The sequence below is a fragment of the Actinia tenebrosa genome, unplaced genomic scaffold, assembly GCF_029948245.1.
Source record: "Actinia tenebrosa isolate PJP-AT-01 unplaced genomic scaffold, QUT_ActTen_1.0 PGA_scaffold13__45_contigs__length_12533684, whole genome shotgun sequence".
In the NCBI taxonomy this organism is placed as follows: Eukaryota; Metazoa; Cnidaria; class Anthozoa; order Actiniaria; family Actiniidae; genus Actinia; species Actinia tenebrosa.
Genome location: NW_028292573.1, coordinates 6,299,879 through 6,323,738, shown reverse-complemented (window position 1 = coordinate 6,323,738; position 23,860 = coordinate 6,299,879). Strand labels below are relative to the sequence as shown.

The 23,860-nt window shown below is 36.6% G+C and overlaps 1 protein-coding gene across 1 annotated transcript; it reads left to right on the top strand.

Annotated features, from left to right (window-relative positions):
• The first annotated feature begins 934 nt into the window (after nt 1-934).
• LOC116293127 (uncharacterized) lies at nt 935-21,914 on the top strand. The gene is made up of 16 exons (XM_031700523.2): nt 935-1,001; nt 1,701-2,050; nt 2,193-2,357; nt 2,478-2,591; nt 5,041-5,166; nt 5,430-5,526; nt 7,331-7,549; nt 9,544-9,923; nt 10,275-10,442; nt 10,998-11,108; nt 11,211-11,333; nt 11,741-11,831; nt 14,188-14,565; nt 16,767-16,886; nt 17,144-17,494; nt 21,087-21,914. The coding sequence occupies exons 1-16, from the start codon at nt 947-949 to the stop codon at nt 21,722-21,724; spliced, it is 3,486 nt and encodes a 1,161-aa protein (XP_031556383.2). The 5' UTR covers nt 935-946; the 3' UTR covers nt 21,725-21,914.
• The last annotated feature ends 1,946 nt before the right edge of the window (nt 21,915-23,860 follow it).

Sequence of the window (23,860 nt, the reverse complement as noted above, 5' to 3'; positions counted from 1 at the left end):
GCCTATTGAAACAAAACAGGTCCATTGATTATTACAAGACGCTATCCTAGCTAGATCCTAGCGAAAGAGAGTATCAGATAGTATCAGAAATTATTGACATCAAAGTAAAAATAGCTTTGCAATTGGATGGGTGTAGACTATTGCAAGGATCGAGAATGTGCAGTGTTAAGATTTATAGCACAAAATAATTTCAGTAAAAAAGTTCATTATATTATTAAATCAAAGTGTTGAAGTATTTTTAAGTTAAGCTTTTATTTACATGTTTCTCAAAAAACTTTAAGGTAACTTAGGAAAAACTGCATTATATGACTCTGTTGGATTTGAGAAAAATCACTTGTGACGAAGTTTATCATGAGTACCCAATCAGAAAACAATGACTTCATCTTGGTGTAGAATACTGCGAGAAAAATGAGCTTCTATTTACATATTTTCTAAAAACTTTTAAGTTACTTAGGAAAACGCTGCTTTTTTGACAGGACGTTTCGGTTTTGCATGAATTATAAAGTAGATTATAAAGTAGCCTTATTACTTATATTACTATTACTTGGTAAAAATTTACTTCTTGCCGTAAACAAACAACACGAAGCTAGTATCCAATCAAGATAGAACTTCTCCATCAAAAGAAGAAAGCACGACCCCACAAGCTTTTACTAGCTTTAAATACTATCGTGTTTAAATAAAGGTATTATATTATTTTCCATTTCCTAAAGGAATCGCATATTTGACATTTAGAGGGGAGAAACACACTTTGATCAACATCGTAAACATTGGAATGTTTGGAATGTGATTTATCGTGGACTTACAAGGCTTGAATCAAGTTTTAAGGTTTTGAGAATATTGTTGTTGATCAAAGACATTGTAAGTTACGTCATTCTTACTGCCATTACGATAAGTAAGGCTGCCTCAAGCATCCATAACTCATTACGGTGAAGGACCATTATCAGCTATGGCAAAAATTGCTGCTGTAGTGCTCTTCGTGCTTGCTGCTGGCGCTGTTAGCGGTAAGAAACCTCTTTTATCGTATTAGGGAGATTTGGGAAAAAACCCGCTATAAACGATCTAAAGAGTGAAAAAGATAGAAAACTTCAATTGTCTTTTTCACAAGATATAAGGATGCTTAATTATGGCTGTACAATACACGGATCAATTTTTCCCCCCAAAACTTAGGAGTAAAAACTATCATTCAGAAAAATACGCTTAAAATAAAAGTAATTTTGAACTTTTGCATTCGTTTCGAAAATTCATTTAGGAAAAGATATAGTTCGAAAATGACCTACTGCTAGTTGATTTTTCAAGCTATTTTTGGGTAAAACCAGGATTCTGATGCTTGCAACGAAAAAAACCGGGAGGATGCCAAATCTACATTTTTCACTTGCAACTATTTTTATGTGAAGCCTACGGTATCCGAAGAATCTGATGCCAACATATAAAATAATCACTAATACGTAAAGTTTATTATTATGTTTTTTTTAATGTATCATATAATTTGAAGGTTACTATTTAAGTAGTTTTGTCGAACGTTTTCGAACTTAACAGTTCATCTTCAGGACTAAACTAAATGATCCTGAAGATAAACTGTTAAGTTCGAAAATGTTCGACAAAACTACCTAAATAGTAACCTTCAAATTATATGATATGACATAGGTGATTAAGTCTCTTTTTTAATGTACAGTTTTCATTATTTGAATTTCTTGTTAAAGGGTTACAGCACGGAAAAATACAGATCGGACGCTCAGCTGTCGATGGATTTTACTGTGACACAGTAACCTTCCCATCATCCTTCACTGGGAGTGATACAATAAAAGTCTTAATATCTTTAAGCTTGGGAACAAACTCGTCGCGTGTGCATGATGTAGCATTCACGTGGACCGAGTCCGTAACTACGAGTGGGTTTAGGGTGTGTGTGGTTGAGAGCGGGACTGGGTTCGAGGGGACTGTACGAGTGAACTGGGTTGCTTATCAAGTGACTGAATCAGGTGTGGCTGAAGGAAGTACCAGGTTCAACGACTGGACGACAGGAACACAATGTAACCGAGTACCTCTATCACAGGTTGGTTCGGTGACGAAGCAATTTATATTTAATAATGGCTTGAATCCTCTTAGAACGTCTATTCCAATCCCATTCCAATACTTTATGATTTGTACATTTGACGCTTCACCTTATTTAACCTATTTTAATTTAATCCAAAAAGGGGTTCCCAAACAAGCCCAAAGTTTTCATCACAGCTCGTCACAACGTACTGAACAAAAGGCAAGATGCTGCTGCTGTTTGGGTAGAACACATCGCTAGAGATGAATTTACGATTTGTTTGAGAGAAGCAAGAACATTTGATGGACGTCACAAGGATATTGAAGTGGTATGTTACTGCATCATGCTTTTTAATTTCCTATCGTCTTATCTACTTCAACTCTTTTCTCCTTCCCGTCCCTTAAATTGTTTATTATTACAAAAAGATGGGCTCTTCTTTTCTTCTTAGATATGGATGGCTTTCATTGAGGTTCCACTCTCTTGGCCTCATAACGAGATCATTACTCTACAATTTCCAAATTCTCTTCAACCGAGTGAAGAAGACAACGACGCATTTTGCCAGGTATTAGAGACAAAACTAAAAACGAGTGAAAGTTATAATTCTTGGGAGAAAATACAGCCTTAAAACCTAATTCGCAAATGACAGCTTACACATAGTGTCTTATAGTAGATATGAAATGAGATTTCTACGCCCGGTGCCACCAGTGCGAAACGGTGCTCTCCTCCAGACCCTACTCCGGGCCCGTAATAACGTCGACGTCATAGCTATTCTATAGGTGAGGTGCCGTGAGGTTCCGTAGATGGAGGGGTGGTCAGCCATATCTATTTTTTAGTTTGCTGGATTGCACCATACCAAAGCAATCGGGACGATCTATTTTTGAGATTTTACGTCAAAGTTTAATCCTAATAAAAGTTTCTAATTATTCATAAAAATTAGTTTTTCTGTCTCAAAGCCTATTGTTAACGGTATAGACTCTTTTTACTTTATGCTTTTGTTTCACCCTAATTGAGTTCTACGAAGTGGACTCATCAAAAAACAAACAATTAGATGACTTGCCCAAGGAACAACTTTTATTCATAAAACGCCCCCCCCCCCCCCCCCCCCTCCATCAGGGTCCTTACAGAGGTGACGTCATGGCTATTCTTACTACCCCGTGTTTTAAGTCATGTCTGTTTTTAGTTTGCTGGATTGTATTTTAGTTCTTGCGGCATCTGCTTCGATATTGTCCTTTTTATTGTTGAACAAAACAACAAGATATTTTTCAAACAATCAGTGCCCTCTTACTACCCCGTGTTCTTAGTCATGTCTGTTTTTAGTTTGCTGGATTGTATTTTAGGTCATGCGGCACCTGCTTGGATATTTTCCTTTTTATTGTTGAACAAAACAACAAGATATTTTTCAAACAATCAGTGCTCTCTTGCTACCCCGTGTTTTTAGTCATGTCTGTTTTTAGTTTGCTGGATTGTATTTTAGGTCATGCGGCACCTGCTTGGATATTTTCCTTTTTATTGTTGAACAAAACAACAAGATATTTTACGAACAATTGATGCTCTTCTAACCAAATCCCTATTTTGACTACTGATGGTCTAAGTATTTTCCTCTAGATTGATCATTTATAATATAGAGGGCCTCAATGGGAATCGAGCCCATAACTTCTGATCTGGAGTCATATGTGATACCATTACACCATAAGGTCTTCTATGAATTCCTACGATTAAAATTTTAATTTATTTTTAATACATCATCTTTTCCAAACAAGTATAATGTTTTGATTGTCAGTATATACTCGTTCAATAGAAACACCCGTCACTTGAAACAATAGAGGACCGTGTTCTGCATAATTGTCGAGTCAATCACGCGAATCTCCTACTAGATATCAAGACCACGATCTACTCTTTCTCAGTTTTACAAAACAAACCGTCCAATTTAAAATAATAATTAGTGCAAATTTCTTATTCATTAACGAGTTCAGCCAGGTGTGGATTTTCAGGCCAGGTACATGCCAATAGCCGATAGCTTGATAGCTGATAGCCTAGCTCTATATATAGTGTAGATTCTAGTGTAGATAGTAGATCTAGTATAGGTTCTAGTGTAGATTCTAGTGTAGATAGTAGATCTAGTATATATTCTAGTGTAGATTCTAGTGTAGATTGACATCCACCCCACATCCACCCCACATCGACCTCTCATCGACCCCACATCGACCTTTCATTGACCCCACATCGACCTCTCATCGACCCCACATAGACCCAACCTCGACCTCTCATCGACCCCACATCGACCCCACATCGAACCTACATCGTCCTTGCACCGACCCCACATCGCCCAACACACGTCGTCCAAAGATCTTTAAATTAGTTAAACACTATATACTCCACCATTTACGATTGAACCTTCGAAGTGTCAACATGCCCTACAAGCATAAAAGAGACTGTCCTGTCTGTAACAAGTTTATGAGTGATCATTTACGTCAAGTACATAACCTATATGGGGAAGAGAGGAAAAAGTGGTTAGGAAGGGCAAGGTTCTCACTACTACAAAACCACATCTCGAGTTTGCTACCGGCACGAGCAGCACGTAGTCTAAAAGAAATCAGATGCATTCGAAAGAAAACAAGTGCCAGTCCTATACTAAAATATACGAAAACACCAAAAGTATCGCTGTCTTTGACTACTGCACCCTGTCCAGATTTCAACTTCCGTCATAAATTTCCCAGAAAAACGAATTTTTATGAATAATTAGAAACTTTTATTAGGATTAAACTTTGAAGTAAAATCTCAAAAATAGATCGTCCCGATTGCGTTGGTATGGTGCAATCCAGCAAACTAAAAAATAGATATGGCTGACCACCCCTCCATCTACGGAACCTCACGGCACCTCACCTATAGAATAGCTATGACGTCGACGTTATTACGGGCCCGGAGTAGGGTCTGGAGGAGAGCACCGATTCGCACCGGTGGCACCGGGCGTAGAACTCTCATTTCATATCTACTTCTTATCGATTTTTCAGATCGTCAACTTTACCGATCCCTACTTTTCACCTCCATCGATTGTCCTCACTCCAAGTCATGAATACGACAGCAGTAATGTGAACGCTGTGCCACCAGAACACAACTCCATTGTAGCCTGGAACGAGGTACTAAGAATTCAGTTGCCGAAGGCTAAGTGAATATCAGTGAATATTTGCCGATAATCAATTCGCCTTCGGTGAAAAATTGTTACATATTCCTTACTTAAAATATAATAGCCCTGTGCGACGAATGTTCATTTTCATAGCTTATTAATGATGGAGGTCCTGTTGAATGGGTGGAAAAGATCATAAGTATAAAGTATGATGTGTTATTTTTCAAAACATATAGGTCAGAAATCATTTAATGTATTCACTTCCTTATTTCATAGGAAATAACGAGGACTTACTTTAGAGCTTGCGTGAAGGATTTGGTTGGTTTGAATACCAAGCATCATCCAATTACTGTTGACTACCTGGTATTTGGTGGTAATAACTGCTTTTTTTTTTTTGCACTCGTAATAGTGAAAATTTATTTTTGCACTCTTAATAATGCTAATGGCTTAATGCTAATTAATGCTAATGCTATGCTATGCACTGCTAATGCTAATGCTAATGCTAATGCCTAAATGCTAGGCTATAATGCTAATGTCTAATGCTATGCTAATGCTAAATGCTAATGCTCCAGGCTAATGCTAATGCAATGCTAAGCGAATCGAATGCTAAATGCTATGCTAATGCTAATGGGCTAATGCTTTGCGAATGCTAATGCTAATGCTAATGCTAATGGCTAATGCTAAATGCTAGCTAAATGCTAAATGCTAATTTGCTAATGCTAATGCTTAATGCTAATGCTAATGCTAATGCTAATGCTAATGCTAATGCAATGCAATGCTAATGCCTAATTGCAATGCTAATGCTAATGCTAATGCTAATGCTAATGCTAATGCTAATGCTAATGCTAATGCTTAATGCTAATGCTAATGACTAATGCTAATGCTAATGCTAATGCTATGCCTAATGCTAAGCTAATGCTCAGTGCCTAATGCTAATGCTAAATGCTATTCTAAATACCTAAATGCTAATGCCTAATGCTAATGCTAATGCTAAATGCTTAGCTAATGCTAATAATGCTTAATGCTGGTTGCTGGTGTCGCTAGTGCTAGTGCTGGTGCTGGTGCTAGTGCAGTGCTAGTGCTGGTCTGGTGCTATTGCTGGTGCGAAGTGCTATGTTGCTAGTGCTGGTGCTAGTGCGAGTGCTGGGTGCTGTGCTAGTGCTAGTGCTAGTGCGAGTGCTAGTTCTAGTGCTAGTGCTAGTGCTAGTTGCTAGTGCTAGTGCTAGTTCTAGTGCTAGTGCCTAGTGCTAGTGCTAGTGCTAGTGCTAGTGCTAGTGCTAGTGCTAGTGCTAGTGCTAGTGCTAGTGCTAGCTAGTGCTAGTGCTAGTGTGCTAGTGATAATCAATTTTAAATTTTATTTTAATCACATTTTACATTTACACTACATTAAGGCAATTTATGGTTTTGCTCCATTGTGTTTAAGTAATTTGTTAAGTATTAAGTAATTTACCTATAGTCTTATAACTTCAAATGCCGTTATTCTTAATGTGATAGGGCCTTTGCGTAAATTACACCAAAACTTTAGAATAATTTACCGAAATTTAAATCCCATCTTAAGACCTAACTTTTAGCTTGAAACGTTTTTTTTTCCCATACGAAATTCAAACAAAGACAAAATAAGATTCCTATCTCGTAAAAAAGTGTATGTTGGAAGGGATTGGGGCAGGGCAAAAGCCCTCCGTCCATGGCTCCGCCATCCCTGTAGTACTGAGGGGATATTTACTTCTTATTTAGCTCTCAGCAGATGGAAAAATAATTTGTAGCGTGCTCTTTTCTAGACTGACTCAATCTTATCTGGTAAAAAACCTGGAATTGATTTGGAAACAGGGACTTCGATTCGTATTTTAAAACCGGATGTTTCCTTGCTCAATGACAGTACTACGTAGACTCGTAAGGAGTATAGTTTCTTGCATGTCTTTTCATATATTTTTACGACTGTTCGAAAAAACGGGTGAGATTGGACTTGATAAAATACAGTAAATGTATACATCAAGTCCAGCACCGACTTTGTGGTGGTCTCTCAGCCGAATTCGGAAAAGTATTTTTAAAGAAATAAATGGCGAATTGAATATGCTCGCTCATCGATAACTGAAACAAATAAGCAGGTAGCCGCTCTTTAGATACATTGAAACAGGATTTCTAATTATGATTAACCATATCATGTTTCTTAATTACAGAATTTAATCCATGTATCAACAAAACGTGTGACTATTTTGCAAATTGTCAAGCATTGTCACCAGGTGTTGCCCAGTGTGTGTGTATTGCTGAATGCCCCACATATCAAGATCTAGTTTGTGCAACCAATGGACAGACATTTGACAACATGTGCATCATGAAGAGAGAGATATGTAGAACCAGAGGAAACTTCACTTACTATCACCCTGGAGGCTGCCAAGGTAACTTTGACAACGACTTCTTTCTCCAAAAGATATTTCTTAAGGATGGTGCCTACTATTGTCATAGCGCACACTTACTGCGCATCTGCATCGAGGGATTCCCGCGGGTTTCAAAAGCAAAACACTCAAGGGTACGGAAAACGTCGGCCTTGGAAAAAATTAATACCAAGAACAACAGCAATAACTATTATTTATTTAGTCAAGGATGGATCACAGAGTAATCTTCAATAATTCAGGTGTTTTTGGCAAAAAATCATATGTTTTTACTTTCTAGAAAAAGCAGTTTCGATCGCCTTGGATCGGTGAATAATAGAAGAACTTTTTCAATATTTCCATACAGATAAGCTTAGTTTGTTTTAAAGTTAAATGAAAATTGAAAAGGAATCACACATTACCCCAAATATCAGCCATTCATTTAGCTTTTCCTGCGAGTACAATTACATGAAATAAACTTTTGTCGTTGGAAGGCCTGGTATTTACATAAACTGTCTTTCACTCACTAAAAAGTATATTCAAAAACGGTCACGCAAAGGGCATACTGACAAAGAAAATCATTATTTTGATTTATTAAATCTGTCTCTTGCACTTGTGAAGTTAAACTAAATGTAGGTTTGTATTTTACGAAAGTTTTTGCCTGGTTCTTGTTTTGCATGCACGACTGCCGTGAAACATTCATGAAAAGGAGTCCTTTTTCCGACTTCAAAAAAAAAAAATTACATACCATTGGCTTAAGAAAATCTTTTCTTCTACACAGGAAATAATTATTTGTTATTGCTTTCGAATTGGATAAGTTTTCTGGTACTTTGATGGCTTGAAATATCGCTTTTTTTCAGTTTTCCTCCTGCTTGTAATAATAATAATAATAATAATAATAATAATAATAATAATAATGGGGTTCTTATATAGCGCATTTCAAAATGTCTCAATGCGCTTTACAATGCAGTGGAGGACTTTACGGGCTGCATATTAAGGCGCTATTAGCAGCCGTGCAGCTTACAATCATGAGTGATTTAATAGTACATTAGTGTTATGCCTCCAAATTGGGATAGGCTGTTGAACCGGGAGACAGTCCCCTACTCTTACACGAATAATTCAACAGGTTCTTTTATGTCCCCCATTTACTGTAGGTTAGGAAGGGTTGGGAGACAGGGCCTACGGTTTTAAGTCCTTGTCCGAGAAGACTTGGAGGTCTAACCATTTGCAGATATAATTACAAAGGCAGCACCTTCTCCTCAGTTATTTTAAGACCCTGAGTGTTGGTCCGGCCGAGGCTTGAACCACGACCTCCCGCACAACAGACCGAAGCTCTTACCAACTGAGCTAACCGGGTGGCTCGTAAAACCACGAAGAGATGAAGGAGCTGCTGCAAACACGCCAAAAACAGAGCTGGTCACGCTGTTTCGTAACGCCGCGTCACCCTTGTCACGCTTTTAGCACCCGATTTATCCTCAAAAAAAAATTTTTTTTTAATCATAACTTTTTAAAACGCGTAGGTACCCCCAATTTTATTCGTCCAAAATGTAACAGAAATAGTTAAATTATTTTTTATAATAGAGTTTTTAATATAAAAATGGTTTTGGATGCAAATGTAAGCAAAAATGTAGCATCCCTTTAGAACAATATTTTACACTTTTGAAGACAAAATTTGGTTTAAAAAAATGGTTTCTTATATGATACATAAAAGTTTATAAATTTGATATAAAGAGCACAAATAGTCGTTTATTTGAAACAAGTTTCAGATAAAATCGATGAAAACAACTTCGTAATATGATTTTTTTCCCTTGCGTAAAAAGTGCTTACGTCATCGGTGTTATAACGTCAATTATCTTACTTAGATGCGTGGGTATACCCAATTTTTTTTCTTTGATTCCAGTGGCCTCTTGGGTGATTTAAATGACTGGCATAATTTGAAAAAAATAAAAATGGTTCGCAATTAGTAGGCACCATCCTTAATATCTTATACATATAATTATTTTTGGCATGTTTTTCAAAAGGATTCCCATTGGACAAAGGGAGACACTTTCTTCGTCAGAAAGACTTTCCATGGTCAGATACTCAATGTGAGATCGTGTCGCTCAAGCCCTACACTTTTTATCCCGACAAACCCTTACATATCCAACTGACGGTGAACTACGTCAATGCTTTACCGACTGCCAAGGTACACGAAGCTACAGTAACTTGGACCGAGAACGTGAATAAGGCCAATTTTACTGCGTGTATTTCCAGGACAGGTAGGAATGACAATCCGTCATATGACATGGAATCAGTTGATTGGATAGCCTATCAAGGAGCACCTAACGGTGGAGTTACCGGAAGGGAACGGTTCACACGATGGTGGACTGGTACGACGTGTAGGACTGTTCTGTTTCCTGGGGTATGTATCGTATTTTAACATTAAATGAAAGTCAATGGAACATTCAAAATATCTATGATCTATTTCAACTAATGCGAACGATTAATTGAGCTCTATTAAAAATGACGCCTGTTCCAACTGCATTTCATCGTCAGAAGGTTCTTGCTCTTTAAGCTGATTCGATCCCAATTTGTTGTTTAATTCATTTAGCTGTCCTAGCTATTTTGAGTAGTTGTTTGCCCTTCTGGAAATTTCTCTTTTTTTCCGTTTTGTTGTTTGGTTGTAAATACATTGAGAGTGCAAATTAAGTTGTAGTTGTAGTTGTTGTAAGAGGAAGAAATCAGCTATTTTTGATATAATTATCACACACAGGGCAAGTTCTCTAGCTCTCCCACAGTGTTAGCTACACTGCAACATCAACGAAGAGGCATGAAACACGATGCTGCGAGTGTTTGGGTAGAAGATGTTGGTTCTTCGTCGTTCAAAATTTGCTTAAGAGAACTGCAGAACTTTGACGGTGTACATGAAGATATCAGTGTGGTAAGCCAGTTTTTGGACATGTATGTGTGAAGAAATATTTTGATTGGTTAGCGAACAGTTAGCTGACATATAGGTGCATAGAAGCGATAAGAACGTCATTCATTTGCTACAGCTTACTAAATATTTGGCATCATGCAGTTAGTTTCGACAATGAGTACAAGAACGAGTATGAGCTAGCGCGTTATTTCGCAATCGCACTCACGCTATAACGATCATAAAACATTTAGGTCAACATGAATAACGATCTGATCTCTACTGACTGCAAGGTGAGCAAGAAACCAAGGTGGAACCACTGGAAAATAAAATGTTTTAAGCTTGATGACAGCTCCAATGAAGTATACAGCGAAAAATCTGAAACAAACCCTTTTATTGCACTTCTTTTTACCACTACAAAGCTTCTACAACGCTTCCAAAAAAATTCGTAGTGAAACGAGACTATGGCTGCGCACGAGCTATCGAGCAACGCAACTAACAAATATAAGTGTCTCTAATAATGAAGAAGGAGCAGCAGGAGGAGAAAGAAAATAACAATAAACACCTTTATATCTCATACAGGACTGGATGGCATTTGAGATTCTACACCGTCCATTGTTCTCTGAATACGGTAGCATTGACTTCCCTAATGACTACACACCTCAACAATCTGATAATTACGCATTTTGCAAGGTAATGTGCTGAAAACAAAATTTCATTATTGCATGACATGGGGTGTTCACTTCTAAGTATACATTTGCTTAACCACACAACAAAAATATTATCTTTTTGCAGACCGTTAACCTGACGATAAGATACAATTACACCAAGCAGCCTTTAGTCATGGTAACACCAACACACCGTACAGGTGGTGGACGGAAGAACCCACAGTGCAATGGAATATCTGCCTGGATTGAGGTATGACAAAAAAAGGACACGTACAACCGAACGTCGTTGATATCATTATTCGCTGGATCTTATTACAGAATGTTAAGCAGGTTTGGGAAAGAGAATAATGATGGACAACTGGGGTCCAAAATGATGGACAAAATAGGAATAGAAGTAGTAGATATAAAATGAAAAAAATGTAGGCTGCTTAACAAAAGAAGAGGATCTAAAAAAGTTGAATGCACAACACTTTTTGACGGCTCATTCTCAAAAAAAAAAAAAAGTTAAAAAGTTAATTAATTATTTAGATCATTATTTGTTTATACTTGGTTTGGAATTTCAAAACCATATGTCATCAAACAATGATTTGCTCCAAGTCAACTCTTTTTTTCGAGCAGTTAAATGTATCAAACTAAAACTTATTTTCTCATTAATAGAAAATCACATCTCGATACTTCCGTGTTTGTATGAAGGAGCTGTATGCTAATACGTACGATCCGGTGATAATGCATTATGTCGTGGTATCAGGTATTTGATTCGTTAGCTGAAAAATTACCAAATTATTAGTATTACATTTGTACTCAATAGAAGATGTCAGCAAAAATCAAACAAAATCGAAATTTGCCGGCAACAACCAAAAAAATCGATTTTGCTCATATTCTAGTATAAGGTGACCTATAGCGAAATCAAATCGTGGTATACTTCGTTTTTCGAGATATCGCTTTATTTCCGACAAAATTGAGAAGAAAAAAATTGTCAATAAATGACCCTCTGAGAGAGGCAAAATACCCTCCAAATTCGAGGTCTTAGCCGGTGTGGCTTTGCAAAACAAAATGTGTATGGGCTTCATTGTTCAAAAACTGTTTTTAACATTGTCTTTGTTTTAAATCTATGAAATATAAAGAACTTTCAAAAAATATTTTAACCATGTGCTAAATAAAATAAAAGGTCGATATTTAGAAATTTGGAAGTTAAAACAATGTTCTAATCGTGAGTAAAGTGATATTTTGGGGTTTTTATTCTGTAACGAGTAATTGAGATATGGAGAAATTGAAGAAATTTCGAAGAAAAATCGGCCTTTGGGTACAATCAAATGAATTTCAAATCATTTTCTAAATAGCAAAATATTTAAAAAAAAAGAAAACTACTAGCTCGAACTACTATAATAATAGAGAGAATAAGAGAAAAATATCAAAATATCAAATTTATTACTACTATACTATAATAATACGTAGTTTGAAAAGATAGATTAATAAAATTAAAATTATCCTCAAGAAATTATCATTTTTTCGGAGTCAAGTGGTTTTCTAACAATAGCGGCGTTGCGTTACCCAAAGTTCGTGACCCCGCGGCATTCTATAAGAATTGGGTTTGGCTTTTGATGCTACCGCGTCACACCTTTACATGTCACGTTCGTATTTACAAAGACGACTTCTACTGAAAATATCCTTATACGTTTTAGCTTCTTTAGGAGTAGGCTTTATTGGACCATTAAGGATATTTACATACAGTTATTATCAATCATTACGCTTTTAGAAAAAAGATAATATGAAGGGAAAATCCTTATACCACGGGCTGATAAATGAATTTTAAAAAAGTCATTCAGTATTAAAAGTATTGTAAATACTTTTACTTTAAATCTTAATTACTCGTCGCAGAATAAAAACCCCAAAAAATCCCTTTACATTGGAAAAAATTGCCCATACATTTGGAATATTTGCTCTTTTCGGTCTTTTTCCTCTCTTTCCAAAGCAAAAGGTTGTTCTTAAAAGTAAAGTTATATAGCACAAGTAAACTGCGTGACACAACGTTCTAAATGACACGTAAAGCTTCTGTTCTTCGCGAACTACTGTAGTTAGCGTGTTTTCGAGGCTACGAAACCTAAGAAACCATAAGAGGGGAATGTATAGGCCAACAGATAGTATGAGCTTGTGAAATCAGCAAAAATACGGTTCTAAATTTTAGCAAATTCCTATGAATTATATACCAAAATGTTCATGAAAGCCCGGGGTTTTCAAATCCACTTCTGTTTTTTGATAGGTTCTGTATTATTAAAAGGAGAGACGATTTTCTGGGGTTTTTTTTTCAATAGAATTCAATCTAAACCATATAATACAGTCCGTGAATAGTTGAATTAACTGAATCCACTTCTGTTTTTTGCCTAGGTAGTCATTATTTTGAAAAAAGATTCAAAAACCGTGTTTTTGAGACATAATTTGTATAGGCTCACGAGGGGGCGTGAGCTTGAAATCGTAGCTGAACATTTTTTTTCTGATGTCACGAATAGTACATTATTTCAACTTTTCGATTTCTTAATATCAACCATTTATTTTAGGCGTACCCTGGTAATTATTATTATTATTATTATTATTATTATTATTACTATTATTATTATTATTATTATTATTGTTATTATTATTATTCGTAACCATTAACTTATTCAAAGATTAATTACAGCTTTTTAAAGCTTAAACATTAATTAATACAATTTTTAAAGAATTCATTCCGTACATGCTTTTACAAAAGCAGCATATTTTGGTTCTCTCATCAGAGGGTTACCGCCGTTTGCATTACTACGCGGCCACCCCAGACACAAATCGCGTCGTGTAGTTTGCAATAGACTATTGCCTCAGGGTCTTACTTCCTAAGACCAACAAAATATGAGCGAATTTGATTTTTCGACTGTTGCCGGCGTATGTTCGATTTTTGCTGACATCCTCTCTTAAATTTATTGAATTCATTGTGGATATTGATGCATTCTTTTGCAAAATACAGCACGGCCTGAAGCAAATAGAGCATATATTCAAGAAAAGGAGTTGGGATTTGCCATACCTTTCTTTCATGTATGTAAGCATTGATTTGAAATCTCTCTCTATTTTACTAGATATTTGTGGTAAAGGATGGACGTACTTCGATGGTTTCTGTTACTTGACCAACTCGTCCTGTGCCACGTGGCAGGCAGCACAGTCAAGCTGTCTCAGTCGTAACGCTAGCCTAGCAAGCATCACAAGCCAGGAAGACAACATTTACGTTCAACACAGGCATGGTGGAGAAACTGGATGGATTGGACTGCAGGATCTTCGGAGCAATGGAAACTTTACATGGATCGATGGAACTGAAGTGAATTTTACTTACTGGGCACCAAACCGGCCAGACAAACTCAAAAGTGACCAAAACTGTGTTCATACTCTAGGGCCGAGACATGGCTATTGGTGGAATGACATCACTTGTTCTGCGTGTCACCCTTATACCTGTAAAAGAGGTATTTAATAGTTGTTTTACAGTTGAGCCTGCTAAGCGATATTCTTTTGTTTTAAGAATCATACAAGTGAGGCTATCGGGTCGATAAAATACTTCTTGTCTCATTGGTATCTCACTTGCGTGCTTCCAAAATATCTGCTATTAAAGAAGGAATAAAAATATTTTAAAAGAAATTAATGTGAAGTGGTAGGTGTTCATCATATCAGTTACCTAATACCTAGGCAAGAGAGCAGATCCAGCTAGAATTGTCTAGCATTTGACTTCTAAACCGCGCTCAAGTAATAGTCCAAGCATTTTTTTTTTTTAATGGGAAAAGCGCTGAGCATTGCTTATTGAGAAGAGTGTGAAGTCAGCGGTATCGCATAACCAACTGGGCATAGGATGACACGAAGCAACAATGCGCTAGCAAGTGAATCCTGAAGGACAGTCATGATCATCAAAATCTGCCGGTATAAATAAAGAAAATACGATGGCAATCATGATGTTTTTTTTGGCTCGGCGTTTCGAGGGCTCAAACAAAATGGCGGATTTTTGAATTTGCACCCCCCCCCCCCCCCGGGCCCTTTGGGAAACGCCTGGCTATGCTGATGATCTAATTTTATTCAGTAAAAACTATACAGATCTTCAAGCCCTTTTAAATAAACTTGAACTATAGATTCTCTAACGCAAATTGTCTAGATGTAAATATTGAGAAAACTAAAATTCTCATTTTCAATAATTCAGGGAGGCGGTTAAGTAATTATGTTTTTTATTATCAAAACAAAATTTTAGAAAATGTTAAACTTTACAAATACCTCGGCCTCACATTTAGTGCTTTCGGAAATTTCACAATTGCAAAACAGGAACTCAAGAAATCTGCTCTGAAAGCCTTATTTAAGCTGAAAAAGGAGATGGGTCACTCTTTTCACTATGACCCTCACCTCACCATGAAACTTTTTGACACACTAGTAAAACCTATTCTGTTATACGGCAGTGAAGTCTGGGGTTCGGAGGTTTCTAAAAATTATCCTATAGAACTTGTTCATACCAAATTTTGCAAAATGTTACTCGGAGTGGGAAAATATGCAACCAATTCTGCTTGTTATGCAGAACTAGGTCGACTCCGTCTGCATGTAGCTGCAAACTTAAGATGCATAAGATACTGGCTCAATCTAGTTACACATACATCGAGCCATAAAATTACATTCTTAGCATATAAAGAAATGATAAGCTCCAGGCGTAAAATTTGCTGGAGCCAAAAAGTAAAAGAGTAATTATTAAAAAATGGGCTGGGTGATATATGGCTAGAAGTAAATTCCAATACCTCTCGCCACCCATACGTCTTTGTTACTATCAAAACGAGATTTGAAGACATAGAGAAACAAAACTGGCTCGGGGAGATCTTTAATGATAAAAGGGACACCCCTGGCCAAAAGAACAAATTAAGAACGTATCGCCTCTTCAAAGTTAGTTATATGTTAGAAGGTTACCTAATAAATGTAAAAAATTTCAATCACAGAAGAGCCTTAACTAAGCTAAGAATAAGTAACCATGACCTAGAAATTGAAAGAGGCAGATACTCTAGTTACAAGAAGGTAGAGGAAAGGAAGTGCTTTCATTGTACTGATATAATAGAAGATGAAAGACACTTCCTAATTAAATGTCCTCTATACTCTAAACTTAGAGAAGAATTTCTTATGCAAAATAACATAAGTAACACCCTTACGGAGGACCAATTGTTCCTGAAGTTAATAGATCCTCCCCATATTTTACAATCAGTTGCAGCAAAATACGTTTATGATTGTTTTGCTCTGCGTAGTGAAAAAAAGCAACAACAACAAAACAAATAAAAATCAATACTTGTACAATATTGCATAAAGATGATTAGGATTAGTAACGCATCTTATCGAAATAATTATATGAACATTTATATATACAGAATATATATGTACGTATGACGTATATGTGTAGAATATGTGAATATAGATATTCTGCACATACATAAACATACGTATATATTCGTAACTTATTTGGATCTAAGTTGATGTGTAACTTTGTACAAAACGCCAAATAAAATATGTCTGTCTGTCTGTCTGTCTGTCCGCCCTTGTATGTTCTTCATTCATCTTTCGAATCGAATTCACTTGGCTATTGTTGTAAGGTATTATTATTATTATTATTATTATTATTATTACTTTATTTTATTTTTATTTTTTTGTATAGATGCCAAAGAGTGTCTTGGGTTACATGGTTGCCATATTAACGCGCGTTGTGTAAATACTCGTGGATCTTACAAGTGCCTGTGTAATAACGGATATGTTGGTGATGGTCGCACCTGCAATGGTATTTTTAATAAAATCAACCCATATTCAGCCACAATGAAGTTCTGATGAAAACAGCCACCATTGCAGCAGGAATATCATTTTCTTATTATTATATATACGCAAAAAATACTTTAGAATGTCAGGTTATCATAATTTTTTGTTTTCCCGTAACGATAATTATGGCCACATATTAATAATAGAACATTGTCTGGCGGTTATTTTAGTTGCGTGAAGTTCATTGAATTCATTATTTCCATTATTTTCTATCAATTTCAGCGATTTCAATGTCCGCTTCCCACAATTGTGGTAACCTTCACCAGTCTACTATTCCCCAAGGCGGTGAGATCATGTCACCAGGCTACCCAGGATCTTACAGCGATAATCAGAACTGCTATTGGACTATCTCGTCGAATACTAATATCGGTCTTTACTTTAAGACATTCAATACAGAAAGTTGCTGTGACCACATTAGAGTCTATGATGGTAGTTCCACTTCGTCTCCTCGAATTGGTTCTTACAGTGGAAGCACATTACCTTCCTATATAACAAGTTCCTCAAATCAACTGTATATAACTTTCAGTACCGACGGGTCAGTGAGAAAAAATGGGTTTTCGGCAAAATACGACGGTAAGGAAGAGCATATCAATTATTATTGTTATCATTATTATCATCATCATCACTATTAGTATTATTATTTGATTGATAACTTTGTAAGGCCTAAAACATTTAGGCATCGATATTTTCGGTATTTCTCTCTCTCCTTTTCTTGAATTTTACCCTCTTGACGGCATTCAAAGTCTATTAGCCAAAGTCTATTAGCCATGCTTCTCTTTGGAATATCTTCTAGTGTCAAGTCTGGTATTCTTGCCGTGGTATATTTTCTGAGGTTGTATTCGAAATCCCACATAAGGTTTTTCCCGTTTCCTTCCAGGATCTGTCCCCTATTCCATGCCTCCTTATACCATATCGCCTCTTCTAATACAAGGCTCGCTTGTTTAACCCATGCAATAGCAAGCACCATCAGCGCTTTATTATGTCTCTGAGTATACTCCGTTCCTGCTAACACTTTGCACCCAGCGAGTAGATGGCGTACTGTCTCTCTATGACCACGGGCACAGCCTGCACATATCTGTTGCTACTGCAATTCCTCTCAAGCGTTTCCAGCCTCTAGTCTCAACCATCTGTTCTTGAATGTTGATAATTTCAGCTGTTTTCCTAGGGTCCAGGTTACATTTATAACCAAGTACTGCACTCGTTTTCCTGCTCCTTGTAAATGTTGCTCTTTTTCTTCAGATATTTGTTTTTCCTCGTTGTTGTAATTCCAATCTTGATCCGGTAACTTCCATTCTCTTCCAACATTTTTTCCACGATCCAAAAAATTTCTCGCCATTGACTTTCAAAATTTCTAACTTGAATTTTGTCTCCACACCAACAAATCTGAATGCTTCTTCTTCTTATTATTATTATTATTTTATGATTTCGATGCAAGCTGCATCGAAACGTTGTTCGTTTCTTATACTAAATTTGTATTTATCATTATTATTATTATTATTATTATTATTATTATTATTACTTTATTGCACAGCAAAATAAGAATATTACAGCTCTTTTGCTGGTATGCATTAACCTTCAGCTCGAGATTCTACCCGGCTCCTGAGAGCTGAAGTACTCTTCTTAAGATGTGTGCCGTGCCTAAAAGTACAGATTTCTTAAGGTGTAACAAGCTTATAATATCAAGTTCTAGTCTCTGAACATGATCCTTAAATTGTTTTGATATTGTTCCGAGCGATCCAATGACTATCGGAACTACCATGGTCTTCATCCTCCACAATCTTTCTATTTCTATTCTTAGGTTTTGGTACTTGTCAATCTTTTCCATTTCCTATTGATCAATTCTATGGTCCATAGGCACTGAGATGTCAATCAGTTTCGCCTTCTTCTTGCTCTTATCTACTATGATGTCCGGTCTTCTTGCTTCAATTTTCTTATCCGTGTAAACATTAAAATCCCATAGGATCTTGACCTTTTCGTTTTCCTCTACTTTCTCTGGTTCGTGATCCCACCAATTATCTGCAGTGCACTGTATTTGGTGTTTCCTACATAGGTGCCAATGTATTGTTCTTGCCACTTTATCATGTCTGTCTTTGTACTCTCTCCCTGCCAGTACTTTGCATCCAGCTACAAGTTGGACCACAGTTTCCGTCTTTTCATTACATAACCGGCACAGCGATGAATAACAACTGTTGTACTTACTTCTCAAGTAGTTGGTAGGTAGTGCTTGGTCCTGTGCAGCAGTGAGTAGTCCTTCCGTCTCCATTTTAATGTCTCCTTTCTTTAGCCAGAACCAAGTGCTCTCCTTATCCATCTTGTCCTCGCACGTCTTGATGTATCTTTATTATTATTACTATTATTGTCATTATTATTGTTATTGTTATTGTTATCGATAACGATAACGATAACGATAACGATAACGATAACGATAACGATAACGATAACGATAACGATAACGATAACGATAACGATAACGATAACGATAACGATAACGATAACCATAACCATAACCATAACCATAACCATAACCATAACCATAACCATAACCATAACCATAACCATAACCATAACCATAACCATAACCATAACCATAACCATAACCATAACCATAACCATAACCATAACCATAACCATAACCATAACCATAACCATAACCATAACCATAACTATAACCATAACCATAACCATAACCATAACCATAACCATAACCATAACCATAACCATAACCATAACGATATGGTTATGGTTATGGTTATGGTTATGGTTATGGTTATGGTTATGGTTATGGTTATGGTTATGGTTATGGTTATGGTTATGGTTATGGTTATGGTTATGGTTATGGTTATGGTTATGGTTATGGTTATGGTTATGGTTATGGTTATGGTTATGGTTATACGAAAAAACAATCTCTTGGATTCGTGCCAGAACATCATTTGCTCTTCTGCGGTCTGCCCTTGTATGTTTGAGAGGTTCAAGAACAAAAAGGCGAACTCCTTATGATGTACATAACGGTGATATTGACATTGACACTGTCCAAGGAGCCATTAAGTCTTCTACTTAGATTAACTTTTAAATATATATATATATATATATTTTAAACTTTAATTGTTTTTTATATTTTACATATATGTTTTTATCGATAAATAAGTAATTTGTACATATATTTGTTATTTTATATTCATAATCTCTTTATTAACGTTATTAACGTTATTATTATTATTATTATTATTATTATTATTATTATTATCATTGTGCCTTGACCTTGACCATCGTTGTATAAACAATGATCTCGTGTCCCGTGACTAGTCAACGGATTAAAATTGCGATCTATCGAAGGTGGTAAGTTTGGAGTACAGAAGTGCTGTGTGCCGTGACATTTCATAGTCATACATATTCCACTCTACGTTTACGAAAAGTAACGATCGATATTGAATATCGGCATTTCCTTCGGCTACTATTATTAGACGTCGACGGTGCGATAGTCCACAGGGATGTAGGATCCAGGGGAGCTAGGTGAACACTTTTTTTTTCAAATTTCCTTTTGTATACTAAAATTGACGTATTACTACTTAAGATAAGGTAAGGTTCACTTTTTACCGGCATATCCATGTGGATGACTAGATTGAATTTTTGACTGTAATCGCATATTACGGTTCATGCTATTGAATATACTTATTGAACTAGTTGTCTTTTACATTCACCCTTAAAGCTAGATAAACTATAATTCAATACCGTAGCCCTTGTGTCTCTTCATGTGATAACTGGCTCTGTAATTCTTAAGTAGTAATTTAATTCTAAGTTTCGTATAAATATGAATATTTCAATTTAAATACGAAAAAATGATGCCTTAATGAACAGAAAAATTTCTATCATTTCAAAGCTTACAAAATATGTCGTATAATTACTTCTAAGATAGATAATGAACGCTCGTGTTCGGAGCATTAGAAGAAAGTCACGCGGGCTCAGCTTTCTATCTAATGCGAGGGGCTCTATACTCCCATAGAACACTGGCTTTCACTATGTAACCTTTACTTAAGTTACGATGCTCTCACGTCCACGATGCTCTCACGTCCCTGTCAAGTAATGGCAATTGTTAAACACCGTCTCCCTATATTCCTGCATTAACTGTGTTCAACCTAATCGCCGTTTCCTTTCCTTTATCTGACAGCACTGACACCAGGATCCCTTCGTCTTGCTCGAGGCTCGAATTTCTCTCGCGTGGGAAGAGTTGAAGTATTCCTCAACAGTCAGTGGGGAACAATTTGTGATCACAGTTGGGACATGAACGATGCAAATGTAGTGTGTAAACAACTTGGATTCCCAGGGGCAATTGCATCACATTCCAGCGCTACGCATGGTCAAGGAACTGGGCAGATTTGGTTAGATGAGTTAGCGTGCACGGGCTCCGAGTCTAACATTCTCGACTGTCCTAGTGCGCGATGGGGCACCCACAACTGCGCCCATACTGAAGACGCCTCTGTGGAGTGCCAGAAAAGAGTGAGACTTGTTAACGGTGCATCTAATTCCGGTCGTGTGGAGGTGTATCATGATGGCCAATGGGGTACAGTGTGCGATGATGCGTGGGATATGAATGACGCTAATGTAGTTTGCCGTGAGCTTGGATATTCAAGTGCTTCTTCGGCTCCACGAAGTGCAACCTATGGTCAGGGAACTGGACCAATATGGATTGATGACACTCATTGTATTGGCAGTGAAGACTCCTTACTATCGTGTGGGTATCGTGGATGGATTAGTGGCAATGGTGGCTGTAGTCATAGTAAAGATTCTGGCGTCGTTTGCCAGTAACATATTAAATCATTGTAGAATCCAGATAGGAAAGTCAGTAGTTATGTAGCTTGACATGATAGGCTTTTACTTTTGCTTATTGCAATAGTTCAATAACTCAAGTATGTGATTGTACCTCTGATATTGTAAAGGGAAATGTACAATTAGCCATCGTTTAAAGAAATAGAATAAAATGGTGCATGGCAGACAAGGTTGGACATATTCTCCTTGTATCTGGGCAAGTACAGTTGAAATCATTTATCAAAAAAAGAGTATATTTCAGGTCATTATTGCTTATTAATATAGACAAGCGTGACAAACAAGTTGGGTGTGGCCCTATGGTGTCAACGAGTTCTTTTGAATGTCACGCTCTTATTTGAAAAGAAGATATCAAGGTTTCAGCTTTTCAGGAAGTAGGCTATAATGGGCTATCAGCGATATTTTAACACAGTTATTAAGTATGAACCCTTTACATGCTTTAAGCAAAAGAAAATATAAGAAAACGTTTTATAACATAGGGTGATAATTTAAAAAAGTAAACATTTCAAAGATTTGCAAAGTTCATAGCACATCCCCTCCATATTTTAGCTTCACCACAAAAAGCGTGGCATAATAGAAGGTCACATTACAAGTGGAAAAAAATTCGGTCTCAAAAAACATATAGGTCAAGCGTTTGCTACTTTTGAGCGCTGAGTATATTGTTCTAATGATATCGATATTGATAATATATGATTCTCCCAGTCCGCTTCAAAGTGCTATTTGATGTTCATTATAACTTTTCAAGCTTGGATTTTTCAAATGATTTTCAATGTTTTGAAATGAAAAACTAATGTTTTATTTTAGGCAAAGTTCATGTACCAAGCTGGATTCGATAACTTTAATAGGTAAAATTTACACTCTCGCGTCATAGCTTCCACAGCATCCGGCAAAATGTTCTCTAAAAAAAATACTAAAAACCCAAATATCTTGATATTTTTAACGTTTTGGTAAGAAGAAATATCAAATTTTACTTGTGGGTAAAAGTCGGTGTTATTCATGTTTTGGGTTTTGTAAACGAACGCAACAAATGTGCAGGATTTTCGCTTGGTCACAGTGCCTGTTTGATGCTCAATTTACTAGAACATTTCAACAACCTTTGAAGGAAATTAAATTCTGCTGGAAGTTTCGATGCTATTTTTGAAAATAGTTCACCAAATGGATTTGATTGATGAAATAAATAAAAAAAATTCGCGACTGTCTGGCGATTCTCGGTATTCACAGACAACGGCTCTTAAAAGAGTGATAATTGCGTTGATCGTCCAATGTTCTGTTAGCCAAAGGATGAGCAGTCTTTGAATCAGCTTTGTCTTTTGTCAGACCGCTGCTATGTTCAAACGACTTGCTCACTTGCCTCACGTCGTCCTTCCTTTGTGTTTTCTCACTGTGCTTTATTTGCAATCGTTTCTATCAATTAAGTCTCTCAAATCTCGATGTATTATTATGACGAAGCTAGTTACGAACGACTACGATTACGAGTCCAATAGAAATACAGACATGGAGGATGTGGAAAATAGTCAAGAAAGGAAAACGAGGGCGCATTTGCTTGTCTTCCATCGTGATGTCAAAGTGATAACAAACGGTTGGACATTTATGGTGTTTAGACAAACAATCAAGGAATGGTATGATTTTTGTAAGGGAGATCGTAAGATAAGAAAAGCTAGGGAACAGGGAAAGGAAGGTGACTTTCAATTTGGAACGAAGACGCTGGTTACGTAAGGAGAAGAGAGTGGACTGGTTAAAAAGGGGTGTCTTTTAAAGAGGAACGTTCACCTAATTAAAGAGATAAGAGGGAAGAAGACAGGAAAGATCAAAATTGGTTTTCGTAGGGGGTGACAAGTACTCTTCATGTCCTGAAAAAATGGACACTCAGTCTGCGCATGCTCTAGAATCCGCTTGCAATGCGTCAGCGGTTTTACCCAATTTTGATACCTTAGAGAAGATGGCGAGGCAAAGCATGGCTAATTTGTTTACCATGGAAATTTGTATTTTTTGGTCTTATTTTGTTCTAATTGTTCTTATTGTTTTACATTTGCGGATGGGAAACCTTTTAAGTCATTCAAGGTTAGATAGAAAGATAAGAAGCAAAAACAAAATAAAGAAATTTGGCCGCTACAATAG

Coding starts and splice junctions, on each gene's coding strand:
- LOC116293127 (XM_031700523.2), top strand. CDS start 947: ATGGCAAAAATTGCTGCTGTAGTGCTCTTCGTGCTTGCTGCTGGCGCT. Junction 9,924..10,274: donor GGACTGTTCTGTTTCCTGGG/GTATGTATCGTA, acceptor TATCACACACAG/GGCAAGTTCTCTAGCTCTCC. Junction 10,443..10,997: donor TACATGAAGATATCAGTGTG/GTAAGCCAGTTT, acceptor TATCTCATACAG/GACTGGATGGCATTTGAGAT.